The sequence below is a fragment of the Chiloscyllium plagiosum genome, unplaced genomic scaffold (assembly GCF_037043375.1).
Source record: "Chiloscyllium plagiosum isolate Xiang-an unplaced genomic scaffold, Cpla_swu_hap1 HiC_scaffold_25, whole genome shotgun sequence".
NCBI lineage: Eukaryota > Metazoa > Chordata > Chondrichthyes > Orectolobiformes > Hemiscylliidae > Chiloscyllium > Chiloscyllium plagiosum.
This window is the reverse complement of record NW_028270163.1, coordinates 41042001-41057977: the sequence shown is the minus strand read 5'-3', so window position 1 is coordinate 41057977 and position 15977 is coordinate 41042001. Positions and strand designations below refer to the sequence as shown.

Genomic DNA, 15977 nt, shown 5'->3' with positions numbered 1-15977 from the left:
CATTAGTGCTGGTGCTGGTATGGGAAAGGTGGTGAGGTGTCCCAAGTGAGCGAGTAGGCAGCACAATGTCAGCAAAGTTAGCAGTATGGGGAGTCGGGCTGACCAAGAATGAGTGAAGATGTTGTATGCAACAGTGAGAGTAGGCCCACTGAAGATGTTACCTAGTAGGGTGATGAAACACCCACCTCAGCAAGCAAACCTACATCCAGAATCTCAACCCGTGCTACAAATCATCTCAAAACTTGCTGAGAGTGGTAAAGCATGGACCATGATGGGAGGTGAGTGAGTGTGAGGTAACAGAGAGAAGATGGTAGCATATACCCTGGCAGAGCAGAGAAGGTCATTGACCATCTTCGTACACTCCTGGGCATTCCTCCCAATGGCTGAGACTGTACTGGCCCAAGTGACAACTGGCATGACAGGATCTGGCCTCATGGCATCGTCTGCCAATCTTGGACCAAATGACACCATCTTCTGCAGTACCCCTATTCACCAGGATCTCCAGGTGCTTGTCTTCAAAGTAAGGCATCAAATTCCACATATTTGCCATATCTAGGGAAAATGTTACAAATTGTGCAGGGCAGCTGCAGACTTAGAGTGCTTGCCTGGGTGAGCAGCGGCCTTTTAAGATGGTGCCAAGTATCCCAATACATTGTAGAATGAACATGCAGTGGCAAGTTCTTCCAGATATGGTGAATGTGGTGAGCATTGGAAAAATAGGCCTCTTTAGTGGTGGGGTAAGTTGTTAATAATGTGAGTTTGGGGCAATAGCGTGGGGAAATCTGTTCACCCTCATGGATAGAAACCCTCCCCGAAACTCTACAAAGTTATCACTTTGCCAGAAACCATTAGGACCCAGATCCAGGTATTGATGCAAGGGAAATAATTGAATGGTAAAATGAGCAAATGATGTTTTAATACAGTGGAAGTGCCAAAATGCGTTAAGTTTCATGCTCTTGCCCTCTGTAGAAGGCAAATAATCCATATAATATTCTCTTATTTCCGCAAATCTCTCAAGGTCAGGGTCAGGATCCTCTCCTTATAAGGAGTGAGGAGCCAAATGTCAGGCAGCCCACCATCTGTCTTGGCACTTTCTATTCTGTTGTTAGACTTTTTTCTCCTGGAATATGAGCAAGGGATCTATTAAGGATATATATATCTTAAAGATCTTAGCTATTGTCACTAAGTCTTTCCGCTACAAAAACTGAATGCCTACCTATTGTCCATTCCCAGAAATTGATGCTTCTCTTATCTCAGAAGCCAGAATTTGTTGCTATGGTAACCCAAGTTGGAAATCGTGTTCTTGATGCCACTTGAAGGCAATTATTTTTATAAAAACCCTTGAACTTTCTTGACCTAATTTACTGAAGTACGATACATTAACCCTTTCCAAGCCCAGTAATCTAACCAGTACCAAATAATCACAAAAGGCAGAGGTTCAAAATGATTATTTAAATAACCAAATGGGGTGGAGATTGGGGTGAGGGGAGGGCGGTGGTTAGGCTTACTTTTTGTGCTAGCAAGTAAATTTGGAATACTCTGACAATTGACCACTGAGGCAGACAGCATTGCTACAGGTGATGGGGACTATTGTTTGAAAAGGTTAATGGAGGTGGGAAGAATTGTACTAAAGGAAACAATTGCAGTTCTACAACTGGGAAAGTGTGCAGATCCATAGAAGAAAAGGATCTGAAATCAGTTCTGCATAAAACACTTGATTCTCTCTCTAACTGTACATACGTTATAACATCATTACTCGTAGTATTCCAGTTAGCTTGAGATTCCTAACAAATTAGAATAAATGTTTAAATTGCAAGCGAGCTGAAATTTCAGTGAAATTGCAATAATTGGTATAAACATGAGGATGAAACGGTACCCATCAGAATTCAACAACAGCAAAGTACTGTAAATGCTGGAAATCTGAAACAAACACAGAGAATCCTACAGAATCTCAGCAGCTTTGGCAGCATCTGTGGAGAGAGAAACAGAATTAACATTTCGAGTCCAGTGACCCACCAGAATCAGATTCCAAAACGCTGCGATGGAACCCAACACATCAGTTCAACATTATCGTCACCAAAAAAACGTTTGAGTGGATGGCATAAGGCGGAAGCTGTGAAGAAACAGATATTGAGGCAAATCTTACATTTAAAATTAAAAAAAAAATAAATGCATGGGCGGTAAGCGGTTCAGGTGACGTTCTCAGGGTGGTGGGTCAGGGCTCACGGTTAGGAAACACCAGGCGATTTAATCCAGACAAACTCAAGCCTGTCAATTCTAACAAATGGGACTGAGAAGGTTCCTGCTGGTTCCCTTCCTGTTATTCTTTTTCGTCGACAAGTAAAAGCGGTCTTAGCAAAGGCAATTAAAATCGACACGCGTGCCAAGTGTAATATCCAGTACAATACGAATCTGTCAAATAAATCACTTGATTTTCAGAAAACCTAAGTGCCACAGGATGTGCTCTCCTACCGTTAGTCCAACCGTGCGCTTCAAACTGCCTCACTGTCACAAGGTGAGCTGTTACTTCCACCTGTCTAAAGAGATTTGCTCGGCTGTCACCTCACGCCCTTTTGCAGGTCACCTCTGCACTCAGACAAGTTGGTAGCTCCGATTTGCGTGTCTTTTCGTTGTCGTTATTTGTATTCCTTGTTTGGTTTCTTTGCCAAAAGCAAGAGAGAGAGAGAGGGTGGGGAAGAAAGTCCCAGCCCAGGCCGGGGCACACGGTCTCAGCTCAGCTCCCACAGTTTGTACAGTGGCCTTTTCAGTGCCGCGCCTGACAGTGGGGGGACTCTAACTGTCACACATCTCTGCCATTCGCGTTGTGTGGGCGCCCTCTCGTCTTTTGGGAGTCCAGTTCAGAGACACTGCCCTGCAGTGAGGGCAGTGACCGATAGCCATTACAGGGCCGGCTGGCTCATTTCTACCAGCTTTTAAACGTGACCTCAGTCGGACGCTGTCACTATTTCTCCCACAGCAAACGGAGCACGTGTGAGGCAAAGCTCGCAGCTTTCAGAGTTGCGTGAAGTTAATAATGTCCTGAATCCTCCTGAACTGAGCAATATAGACCTCCCTCGCTGACTGATACCCCAGGGGCTGCCCATCAAATCCGATGGACCTTCTGCAACATTACTGGACATGGCACCTTACTGCTGGTTGGAGGGAAATGCTGTTTATCTGTTTTGCCCCAGCTCTGTGTGTGTGTGTGTGTGTGTGCGGCTGCTGCAGTCACATGTAGACCAGCGGGGATTTGACTGCCACTATCTGTCTCCAGCCTGACGTAAAGGCATACGTTAGAAACGTCGGGAGATATTTAACATCACTTTGCTGTCGGTGGTCACAGCTCTGGCTCCATCGTGTGTGCAACAGTCGAGGCTGCTGCCGGCGAGAGAGAGAGAGAGAGTAACTGAGATTCCACAAGACGGAGAAGCAAACGGTGCAAGCAACTCTCTGTCTCTGTCACACACACAGACACACACAGGGGAGCTGAGCCGTCCCATGTCCTGCAGCCTCTGACTGACTTGTCCCTCCAGCTCTCCGGCTCGCTGCACTCTCGCTTCGGCTTGGGTCTGAAATGCAACCGAGTGCTGTTGCAATGGTTTTCCGAAGTTAGCCATCCGGATTGCGCCATTCCCTTTATTACACCCTGTCTCTTTCCCCTCCTGCAAGGTAAGGGTCTCCAGTATATTTTGGGGGGGGGGGGGGATTTGTTTCCGAATTGACATATATTGTCAATGGCTGTATTATAGATGTGTGTGTGTGTGTGTGTGTGGAGGGGGAATGTGTCTTTGGGGAAGGGGTGATCTTCAGTGGTGAATACAGCATTGCAGACAGAGCTCTCCCTTCTAACTGAGGATGTTTCCACCAGTTGGGAACAGACGCCTCCCGAATGTGAAACCTTCCCCGCTTTTAAACCCACGGGTGGGCCAGCCTTCGCTATGTCTTACTCCAGAGCCAGGGAAAGCCATATTTCAAAGCAAGATCCAAATCCACCTCACAGGAGAGTTAACCTGTTTTGTTTAGGTTTTTTTTTTAAATGGGTTGAGTTTCGAAGTCTGAGGATAGACAATACGGTTTTGAACGCACTGTCCACGGACGGTGGTTGGTGCTGGACTGTTCTGTCTAGCCCACCTGTCCAGAGAGAGAGAGAGAGAGGGAGATAGCAATCTCCCTGTCAGTGTGGCATTCAGTAAGGGGGTCTTACAGCCTCTGATTTCCAGGACAGTTGAGTGTTCTGGGATGTAAGGGGCTGGGGATAGTGTTGACGGAGGGAAGTGAAATCCTACAATTACTCTGCCATTGATTTTCCACCCCTCATCGGTTCCTGTCCAGAGTTTTTGAGATGGACAGGGGTTTCCTGATTTCTTGAGGATTTTTTTTTTACCCCTGGATTTCGCGAATGTAATTTCTAAACAGTTCTTGAGCGGGGGAGAGCGAGGCACAGAAAACGACAGCGGTTGACGGCATCCCCGGTCAGATTGAAGATTTATTACGAGCTCGCTAGAAATTCGATGTTTCAAACGGAGCCCCTTAAAAATAAACACTCCTGCCCGCGACAAAAAAAAAACAAATCAAGCGGTCTCTTTCATTTTAAAAGTTTAAAGCAAGGTTAGTAATGGCTGAAACTGAGTTAAGCATCAACCACATCAAAAACAAACTTCTCTTTTCGCTTCAGGTGCTGGAGTGTGAAGGGCTGGAGGTAAGCACAGAGATGTCTCTGGATATTCCGGCCGAATGGTTGCTGGAGGCTTCCCAGGGAGTGAATGTGTCCACGGAGATGCCGTGGGATTTCGGCCAGAACTCCAGCAAGCCTGGCAGCCCGGCTGTAGACATGAGCGGCAGTGTTCTGCTGCCCCTGATCTACTTTGTGGTGTGTGTCCTGGGACTGAGTGGCAACACCCTGGTCATCTATGTCATCCTGCGCTACGCCAAGATGAAGACGGTCACCAACATCTACATCCTGAACCTGGCCATCGCCGACGAGCTCTTCATGGTGGCCCTGCCTTTCTTCGCCACCCAGGCGGCCCTGGCCCACTGGCCGTTCGGCCAGGCCGCCTGCCGAGTGCTGATGACCCTGGACGGCATCAACCAGTTCACCAGCATCTTCTGCCTGACGGTGATGAGCGTGGACCGCTACCTGGCGGTGGTGCACCCCATCACCTCCTCCAAGTGGCGCAAGCCCCGGCTGGCCAAGCTGGTGAACGGGGCGGTGTGGATCATCTCGCTGCTGGTCATTCTGCCCATCATGATCTACTCGGCCGTGCAGACCCGCAACGGCAGGAGTAGCTGCACCATCACCTGGCCGAGCAAGAACCCGAGCTGGTACACCGCCTTTGGCATCTACACCTTCGCCCTGGGCTTCTTCCTGCCTCTCACCATCATCTGCTTGTGCTACCTCCTCATCATCATCAAGGTCAAAGCCTCGGGCATCCGCGTGGGATCATCCAAGCGCAAGAAATCTGAGCGCAAGGTCACCCGCATGGTCTCCATCGTAGTGGCTGTCTTCGTCTTCTGTTGGCTGCCCTTCTACATCTTCAACTTCCTGCCCCTGGCGGTCGATGTCAAGCCCACCGTGGCCATGAAAGGCTTCTACGAGTTCGTGGTGGTGCTCTCCTACGCCAACAGCTGCGCCAACCCCATCCTGTACGCCTTCCTCTCCGACAATTTCAAGAAGAGTTTCCAGAATGTGTTGTGCCTGAGGAAGGTGAGCGGCCTGGACGAGGCGGACCGCAGTGACAGCCGCCAAGATAAATCTCGGCTCCAGGATGTGACCGAGACCCAGAGGACTCTGCTCAATGGCGATGACCTGCAGACCAGTATCTAAGGGGGGAAAGGGGGAAGTTAGCTGGAAAGGAGCCCCCTCCCTTCTCCCAGCCCGACTCTCAGCTGCCCCCTCTCTCTCTCTCTCTCTCCCTCCCTGAACCAGCCACACAGGTTCAAAGGGCGCCTCCCTCTGGCCTTTCTCTGAAGGTGGGCTGCAATCTGCTGGGCAGGTCCCTGGACTGACTGCTCGGGATCCCTCCCTCACTTCATTGACTGCATCTCGTTCTGACTCTGTATCCCTGTCTGTTACTGAGCACAATGCAGTCTCATTCCGCCCCAGCACTGCACCAGAACTGTCGCCCTTCCAGCCCCACTGCCTTCAACTGGGGCTGAACTCGTCTCAACTGCTTCATGTTTCCAGTGTGTGAACAGACCGCCTATTCTGGGTCAAAGCTCGCCCGTGATAACCCCCATAGTCAGATCTAGTCCTGTGATGTTAACCTGGAAATGCTTCAACATAGTCCTCTGCACGTGTCGTGATGTGAATCTCGTCTTAATTCGACGTTATTTAAACCATTGTATTCTCCCTCTGTGGCTAGATTGACTGGATTGGATATGCAATCAGCGAATTCATTGGCGAACGGCTGGCTTTCTGTTTGCGAAGCTGCGGTCCCCCAATCCTGCCCTATTGTAAAGCATAGGATCCACCTCTCAGTGAGGTTTTTTTTTTAAAAAAAAAGGACAAATAAACTGTTGGAAATACTCAGCAGGTCGGGCAGCATCCGTGGAGAGAGAAACTGCGTTAACTTGACCGATTGGTTACCCTTCGTCGGAATAAAAATCAGCCCATGCTGTTTCCAGGGGAACTGCAAGTTTGATGAGATGAGCTCTAATGTAATTCCATTTTCTGTGAATTGGTGGCCTGCACTTTATCTGTAAATATCGTTTCCGACACCATTAGACACTTTGATTGATCAGGAGTGGATACTGACCTGTTTCTGTAGTAACTGAAATGGATGTGGATGTCAGCCAAGATAGTTTTTCTCCTGTGATCTGGCTTTGAAAACCGTTCTACTGTTTGGAGTTCTAACAAGCATTTGTTTCCTCTAAAATTGTTAAGAAAGTAACCATTCAACTCAGGAGAGGGCTATCTGCAATGTCTCATATTTGGTTAATTACCGAAACGTGAATGATGAATAATGATAATCTTTTCTGGGAGATATCTTTTCAACTTCTCACTCCATGCCTTTATCCTGTCAGCTCTGTCATGGGAATGGATGTGGAACACCATTTCCCACACAGTGACAAACCCGAGATGATGGAGGGTTATACTTAGCAATTGTAATCATAATGTTATATTGTTGAAACCTGCATTGACCATCATTGTCATTTTAATCTTTGAATAAGTGATTTTCTTGTATCACTCTAATATCTGGCTCTTGATCAACTAGTAAGAGTGAGGGCAAACATGAAATAATTTTGAGATGAGAAGTTGGACCAAGCATAACCCAAAGCCCAAGGTCAAACTTCTCCCATTGAGTATGGGTTCAATGTTAATCAGTGAATTATCTTTCTTAAATAAAAACAGAAAGAACAGCACATGCTGTAAATCAGAAACAAAAACAGAAACTGCTGGAAAAGCTTAGCAGGTCGAGCAACATAGAGTCATAGAGTACAGAAACAGACCCTTCAGTCCAACCAGTCCATGCCGAACATAATCCCAAACTAAACTAGTCCCACCTGCCTGCTCCTGGCCCATATCCTTCCGAACATTTACTATTCATGTACTTATCCAAATATTTTTTAAACATTGTAATTGTACCCTTCTCCACCACTTCCCCAGGAAGTTCATCCCACACATGATCCACCCTCTGTGTAAAAAGATTGCCCCCATGTCATTTTTAAATCTATCTCCTCTAATCTTAAAAATGTGCCCCCTAGTCTTGAAATCCCCCTTGGGAAAAGACAACTACCATTAACTTTATCTAAGCCCTTCTTTGTTTTATAAGCTTCCATAAGGTTGCATCTCAACCTCCTACGCTCCAGTGAAAAGAAGATCTATCTAGCCTATCCAGCCTTTCTTTGTAATTCAAATCTTCCATACCCAGCAACATCCTGTAAATCTCTTCTGAACCCTCTCCAGCTTAATAATATCTTTCCTCTAACTGGGCAACCAGAACTGGAGACAATATTCTGGAAGAGACTTCACCAATGTCCTTTACAACCTCAAGATAACTTCCCTCTGTGGAGAGAAATCAGAGTTAACATTTTGGGTTGAGCGACCCTTCCTCAGAACCCAAAATGCTAACACTGATTTCTCTCTACAGATGCTGCCAGATCTGCTGAATTAGCTTTCTTGCTAGTTAGTCGCTCAATTATTTTTTTTCCCCAGCACTCTGATACTTAAACAACGTACTATAACCAAAACCCAGTGTAATGAAACAAAATTCTTTCACATCAACCACTGGAATTGATTCATTTAGAATTACACCTGTAACCCATTTTAAAAACACCTATCTGTCAAGTTCATCGCTTTTTTTATAAACAAGAATACACAAAGTCAGTTTGTGAGCGAATCGCAGATAAGACCAAATTATTTCTTGGACTAAAATTGCCATGAATTGAATTGCATGTCTGAAACATATCTTCAAGTTGTAACAGCTTCCAAATGTAAGTGAGAAATGCGTAGGGAAGGAGATCTTAAATTGATTTACCTTTATATTGAAGACCTTTGCGACAAATTATAATGTGTAGGAGTTTCAATCTTGTTTATAAGATATCTAAATTAATTATACAATTACATATAGAAACTAGATTTTCAGGAAATCTAATGGGCAGGCTTTTATTAGAAATGGTTTATTAATGGTGAGAATCATTATACTTCAGAGGCTTATGATTTCTTCTCCAGACTATATCTTTACTACTTCTACATCAGCTATTAAAATGACGCTTGCTTTAGGTAATTAATCAAAGATTTACTACCTTTTAAGAATAGGTTTTCCTATGTCTAATGCTCTACCACTCAAAAAATTGCCTCCTTATTTATTGATTTATTACAAGAGGTCATAGAGTTTCAACTTTTAACTATTGAGTAAATGCTATAACCACACACATTAAAGACAGATAATCCTTTTGCATGCAGTACAGGCACACCATGCATTTAGCCTACAAATGAGAAAAAACTTGATCATGATTAAAATAATTTGGTAGCCTGCAGTTTTTAAGCTTTTTTTAAATGCAGGAATTGTGTTGTAGGCCAGCCTTATCAAAAGGAATCTCCCTCCTTTCATCAATGGCTACTCGTTATTAAGAATATTCTGAGTTCTGGCAAAAATGTTTACAGTAGATTGACAAACTATTCCAACTGAGTGCACTAATGCATCAATGCTTTTGTTCAGTTTCAAGACAGATTACAGTGGAAAATGAGGGCAACAATACTGCAGGCATGGAAAGCCAGTCTCGAGATTAAAGTAGAGATGTGAAGTGTATTTTTTTTTAACTATGTATATCTTAAATGATATTTTTGCATGGATTTAATCAATCTGTAGGTTAGGCCAAGCTTATTTGCAAATAATTATGTTCTGCTGAATAATTGTTATTTATTTTTTTTTAAAGTTTAGTTGACAGTCATTACACTCGAGATACACAAGATGGGGTTGTGGGGGGGGGGGGGGCGGGGGGTGGGGGGGTGAGAGCGCAAGTTAGTGTTTGGGGCATTGTCACAGGACATGGATCTGGGGAATGAGTGGTAAGTGCTGGTATGCATGTGTGTGTATTTGTCTGTGTGAATGTTTTGGGAGGGGGGAAATCAAAACTGCTTCCATCATCCTTCAAGTTAGATGGAGGGATCTATCATTCCTTTCATCTGTAATTTATCCATGCAACGGAGATCATTTACTATGAAAGTTGAACCTTTCACAGGCAGTGCAAACCCAAATTTTAAAATATTTGACAAATCTGTACAGTTTTAATTGTATGTTTTATGGAAGTGACAGCACCAAAATATTTTGTTTGAGTCATCGATCCTGTTAATAGTAAACTAAGTATAACTTTATCAGGGAATCCGAATAACTTAATTACTTAAAAGCCAAATTCCACAACAGAACAACAGAGTTAACAGATATGTATGCCTTTTTCAACCTAAGAACATTTATCCTAGTTCAATTTGAAAGAACCTCAAGAAGTTTGCATTGTTAATACTGCTTATTGCCTTCCATGTATCTCCATGTCAAACACTGTAGCAAGCTGCATGTTCCTTGTACATTTTTCACCAAATAATTTTTGTCATGAAAAGTTAGAAGTATACAGCATTTTAAGCAATTGAAGTTTAATAAGGACGCAGTTTCTAAAAACAAAGTGTTTCTTTTCTTCTGGAAAATACCTCAAGAAAGGAATAGTTCTATATCTTGCTTTCAGTTGATTCAGTTGAAAACCTTGCCCCGAGTTCAATAATTACATGATGCACTGTGCAAGGGAAGAGGGCCATAACCATTCCAATGTTGAGTTGTACATCACAGATTATAGCGTTTGATGATGCACTGCCGAATTTTGGATCCTGTGGAGCCAATTCAAAAATTTTGTCTAAGATAAGTGAATTCTGGACAATCTTTACTTCATTGCTCATCACATTGTACCCAATTCTGAACAAATACATATGGATACATCCTTTCTACAAAAATAAACAGGCATTTCAAATATTGAGTAACAAATTTATTGTTTAAGAAATTCAGAGCATTACAAGTGAATTATGAGTGTTAATATCAACATATATTTGGAGGCTACAATTGTTTGAAAAAGTAGCGAATCATCTGAAGTGTTCAGATGACACTTGACACTGACAGCTGTAAGAGCAAAAGTTTAGCCGAGGTAATAGCAAACAAGGAGAATGAATTGTACTAAAAATCTGCCACAGATAAACTGACCAGCTCTGAGGAAGTAAATGATCTTTCAGCGACAGTGGGATCCACTTGCCCAGTGATCAGTGAGAATAGAGTTTTGAACAACTGAATTTTTCTGTGCGTTCATAAAATACATGGGATTTCGAGGGGGAAAGACATAGTCTAATGGTTTCATTGATTTGTGACAATTGGAGAGACAGTATAAAGGACACACTCTGAAGGGCTACAAGACCAGGGATACCCAAACGTATTTATGGAGGTGTAATTGGAGGTGACAGGACAAGCTGACTGAGAAATTAATAATGCATTCAGTATCCTTGATGTATTGTGTGGGGCTTTGAGCACAAAAGCAAGGGAATTATATTGAACTTATGTAAGACACTGGAACATTGCAACTGGTTCTAGGCTCTCCACCTTGAGAGTGATGTGAAGAGAGCGCTAAAGATGTTTAAAGGAAAGTTTCCAAGGCTGAAGACGTTTAGTGATGAAGACAGATCAGAACAGTTAGGACTGTTTTCCTTGGAAAAGAGAATAATGAGAGGAGATTTGACAGAGGTTTTAAATCAGAAGGGATAGAGTAGACAGGGAGAATGTGTCTCTGCTCATGAAAGCATCAAGAGCAAGAGGGCACAAAATAATTGGCAAAAGAAGCAAACCAATATTAGAATTAATTAATTAATTGTTACAGTTATTTATTACAGTTCTGGAATCCTCAGCTTGACCGTGTGTGATGTAGACAGGTTCAATTGAGGCATTCACTAGGTAACAGAACTGGTGCAGGTGTGAAGGACGAAATGGCCTCCTTCTGTGCTGTAACAATTTTGTGAAATGGCAATTAGAATGTTACTTAAAAAGGATCAGTGTGTGGGGTTATGAGGAGAAGGCAGGTGATCGGCACAAAATGAATTGCTCATTCAGAGAACCAGTGCAGGCACAATGGACTGAATGGCCACGTTCTGCACTGCAGCAATTTGGTGACACAAATCAATTAAAACTCAGCAATGTTACAATAAAGATTTTGGGTTTTGTTCATAAAATGATACTGAGCTTCTCAAATGCCATGTTATATAATCTCTAGCACGGTATGTATTACATATACCTGAAACTATGTTTGTAGCTCTTCATACACATTAAATACAGAAAAGATTGCCTACCTGTGGAAACAGGCCCTTTGGCCCAACAAGTCCACACCAACCCTCTGAAGAGTAACCCACACAGACCCATTCCCTACATTTACCTCTGACTAATGCATGTAGCTACATATCCCTGGACGACACTATGGGGCAATTTAGCATGGCCAGTTCACCTAACTTGCACATGTTTGGATTGTGGGTGGAAACCAGAGCACCCAGAGGAAACCCACGCAGACACAGAAAGAATGCGCAAACTCCACACAGACAGTCAGCCAAGGCTGGGATTGAACCCAGGTCTCTGGTGCTGTGAGCCACCATGCTACATTACCTTACTTTACATGGGTAAAGTTTGCCCAGCAAATATGTATGCCTTTAAGATTGAATGTTATGTAAAAGAAACTTATTATGTGATGTTTTCAATTTCAATATTAAAACTTCACTTTAAAACTGTGCCAAACCTTTGATTTCGGAAATGCAAACTTGAGAACAATTGTCTAACTAATTCTTTATGTCTCATTGTCACATGTAGATCCTGTGGAGATCATTGTTGCTCTGTGTCAGATCACTGGAGAATATATTTCAAAATGTTGTACTAGTTATCTGGAGAATAAATCCTGTCCTATGATAGACTACAGGTCTATCATAGGATAGTCCTCATAGCCAACTTCAGTCTAACCTTGAAATAGTTTAATGTCAAGGCTATCAATACATACTCAGTGGATTGATTTTGTTTTACTGCTGTCTGATGGTTTCTTAACAAACCAATGATAAAGGCTTTGTGTATGAAATTTCACACCACCCAACCATACATTCTTGATACTTACAGTGTGTTCAGTTCTCTGATAATTTACTGCCAGAAATACCATGGTAATAAAACATACTTTACATTATAAATGCAGTGTTTGCCATGAACCATTCGTAAACTGAAAATGTGGTAACTAAGTAAGAAATGATTTCCATATTATAATGTAAGAGGCTAATGCAAGTGAATTAATGTCAGTTAGCCACAGGCTGTCATGGGATATCATCTGAACTACTTGAAGAATATTGTATCTTAGAACTTTTAGAAGATATTTGGTCATGTTTCATGGAAGAATATTCTTCAAAATTAAAGTTTACAGATTGAAAGCAGATTATTGACCTGATTTAGAAATTGCTTAGGTGGTGTAGAATTGTAGAGACAGAAACACAGAAACATCCTTCAGTCCAACTCGTCCATGCTGACTAAGTTTTCAAAGTATACTAATTTTATTTGTCTGCATTTGGCCTATATCCCTCTAAACCTTTCCTATTCTTATACCTGAGCAGCCATAATTGATATGTGCTCGAATTAGGAAGAAGTGACTAATGATGTGCCACAAACATCAGTGCTGGTGCCTTAATTATTCACTATTTTATCAAAGACTTAAATAACACAACAGAGAAAAATATGTCCAAGTTTGTTGATGACACAGAGACTGGTGGCACAGTAAGTAGTGTAGAAGGGAGGACAAAATTAAAAAGAAAAAATGATAAGCAGTGAATGACAAATCATTAAGTATGAAGTCATTAGTTTTGGGCTAAAGAGGATAACTGTGAGTTTTTTTAACTAAACTTAGACTGCTGCATACAGCGATCATGAAAATACATTTGTCAAATATAAAAAAGAGTTAGAAAAGCTAGTGAAATGAGGATGTTTTGTAATACCTATGTAAAGTCCTGGTTACAGACGACCATGTACAACTCTAGTCACAGCATTATCGAATGGTAAATTGACTTGTGCATGATCACCAAAATGTTACCAAGGCTCAAAATGGAAAAATTGATTGATTGTCACGTTTGTGAAAGTACAGTGAAAAGCTTAGTTTATGAGCAGTACAGGCAGATCTGAGTAAGCAAGGATGTACACGTCAGAAAGACTTAGACAGAGGCATACAGGTTACATTGCACAGGACGTGCCCTAAGCAAGATCGACATTAGCAATATTCTGGGGGCTAGAGAGTCCATTCATTAGTCTAATAAAGGATGGGACGAAGCTGTTCTTGAACATGCTGGTATGTGTATTCAGGCTTCTGTATCTTCTGTCTGATGGAAGATGTTGTCGGAGAGCATTGCCAGGGTGCGATGAGTCTTTGATGAGCGTTCCATGGCAGTGAGCTGTGTAACTGGAGTCTATGGATGGAAGGTTGGCTTCCTTAATGATTTGGGCTGTGCACTCCATCTTCTGTAGTTTCTTATGGTCTAATGCAGAGCAGTTGCCATACCAGGCCATTATACACCCAGACAATATGCTTTCGATGGTGCATCTGTAGATGTTGGTGAGGGTCCTTATGGACATGCCAAATTTCCTGAGCTGCCTGCAGAAGAACAGGCATTGTTACACCCTCTTAACCACTGCATTTATGTGGCAAGTCCAGGACAGGTTGTCGGTTATTGTCATTCCAAGGAACTTGATGCTTTCCACCCTCTCAATCCCTGTTCCATTGATTATACAAACTAGACTTGTTATTTCCTGAAATGAGGGTTAAGGAGTGATAAGATTAAAATTTTTAAGAATTGTTCAGGAAATTGCTGGACAGAGAGAAACATGTCGCCTAGCTGGCAAATCTAGATATGGAGATGTAACTTTAACATCAGAGCCAGGCCATTCGAGGGAGAAGGCAGGATACCTTTCTTCATGTAAGAAGTGGTAGAAGTTCAAACTCTGCTAAAAAAAAACAGGAAATGCAAGTTTAATTACTTTAAATCTGCGATACTGGGATTTTTCTTAGCTATTCATATCAAGTGACCAACATGGATGGATGGAGTTAGGATAAATATCTGACCTTATTGCATGGCAGAACAGGCTTGAGGGACTGGAATCGCCTGCTCCTGGAATGTTTCTATGACAGCTGCCATTAAGCTACTTTCATTTCTCAATTATGGAAAGTACTCAATTAAGCTTACTGGTTTCAAACGTATGTGTGATTGTATGTTATCTTTTCACCTCTTAAGTATCTTGTATAACTGTGTGCTAGAGAATTACTGGGTGAGTGAATGAGAGCACCTTTGTAGTTAGGATAGCAAAGTTTACAAGTTATTAAAACAGGAGACAGACCGAACCAAAATGTCAGCTGCAAAATACAGCTTTAAATGTGTGCCTTTTGTTTAGCATCTATGTTCCTGTTTGGATAATGTGCCTCCATTAAAATTAGTTATTTATGTGATAAAGCCAAGAGTTGTTATCTATAGAATTGGTAACCGTTCTACGTAGAGTGCGTCATGTTACTTTTATTTATTTTTGTTCGACGCCTTGGTGGATAATGGCAACAAAACAATGGGCACCACCCCCTTCTCCCATGCCACCGATAAGTGTTTGCAAATGGAAAGATTTCTTCGATATATTGTGCAAGTGAGATCCTCATGGATCTACTACTTTTATATGTTACATGGTCAATACCCATGTAATATACCAGGTTATTTATGTTAGTAAAACCCGTTAAAAGTTGTTTACAGAACTGTATAGTACACTGTGGTTTTTTGCTGCATGGTTGTGATGACCAACCACAATGGGATGTCAAACAATTTTATAATTCATATTTTTACATACTTAACTTTTTCACCTAAGGAAGGTGCTTCTTTCATAAACACTGAACCATTTCTGAGAGATCTGATAAGACTGGCATGTAGTTTAGCCATAGTCATAAAGAACCATTGGAGAGAAACAATTGGTTATATATAGCAATCTGATAACAACCTATGTAAATACAAACCTTTCTTAATACACAAAGCTCTGTAATTACTGAGTATGAAGGGGAGAACTTGCCTATAAAATGTCACCTTCATGGAACACCAGTAATATGAGCAACAACATTAGAATTCAAAAGCCTTTTCTTAATCAAAAGAATTTTAGATGAAATGTTCAAAAGTTTGGCAGTTAATTCTATTCTGTTCACATCCCATGTTGGTTTACAACTGCTTGGATATCTTTAATATATTTGTATATACACACATGTATATTATATATATAGTGAACTGTAATAATGCATACAGCATAAAAGTGAACAATCCATAATCTCAGTCTTCACTAATGATGGCAACAGACCTGAAGCCATGCAGGCCAGTTTAAGAAATTATAATTTAACAAAGGAGAAATGCAAAACTAACATTGTAGGCCATTCCCAGAAGCACCAGCATTGGTTCCACATAGTCCGCCCACCATTAT

The 15977-nt window shown here is 42.1% G+C and overlaps 1 protein-coding gene across 1 annotated transcript; it reads left to right on the top strand.

Annotated features, from left to right (window-relative positions):
- Positions 1-2159: 2159 nt before the first annotated feature.
- On the top strand, positions 2160-9398 carry LOC122562202 (somatostatin receptor type 2-like). Its single transcript, XM_043714882.2, has 2 exons — positions 2160-3669; positions 4676-9398. The coding sequence occupies exon 2, from the start codon at positions 4712-4714 to the stop codon at positions 5822-5824; it is 1113 nt and encodes a 370-aa protein (XP_043570817.1). The 5' UTR covers positions 2160-3669; positions 4676-4711; the 3' UTR covers positions 5825-9398.
- Positions 9399-15977: the final 6579 nt, after the last annotated feature.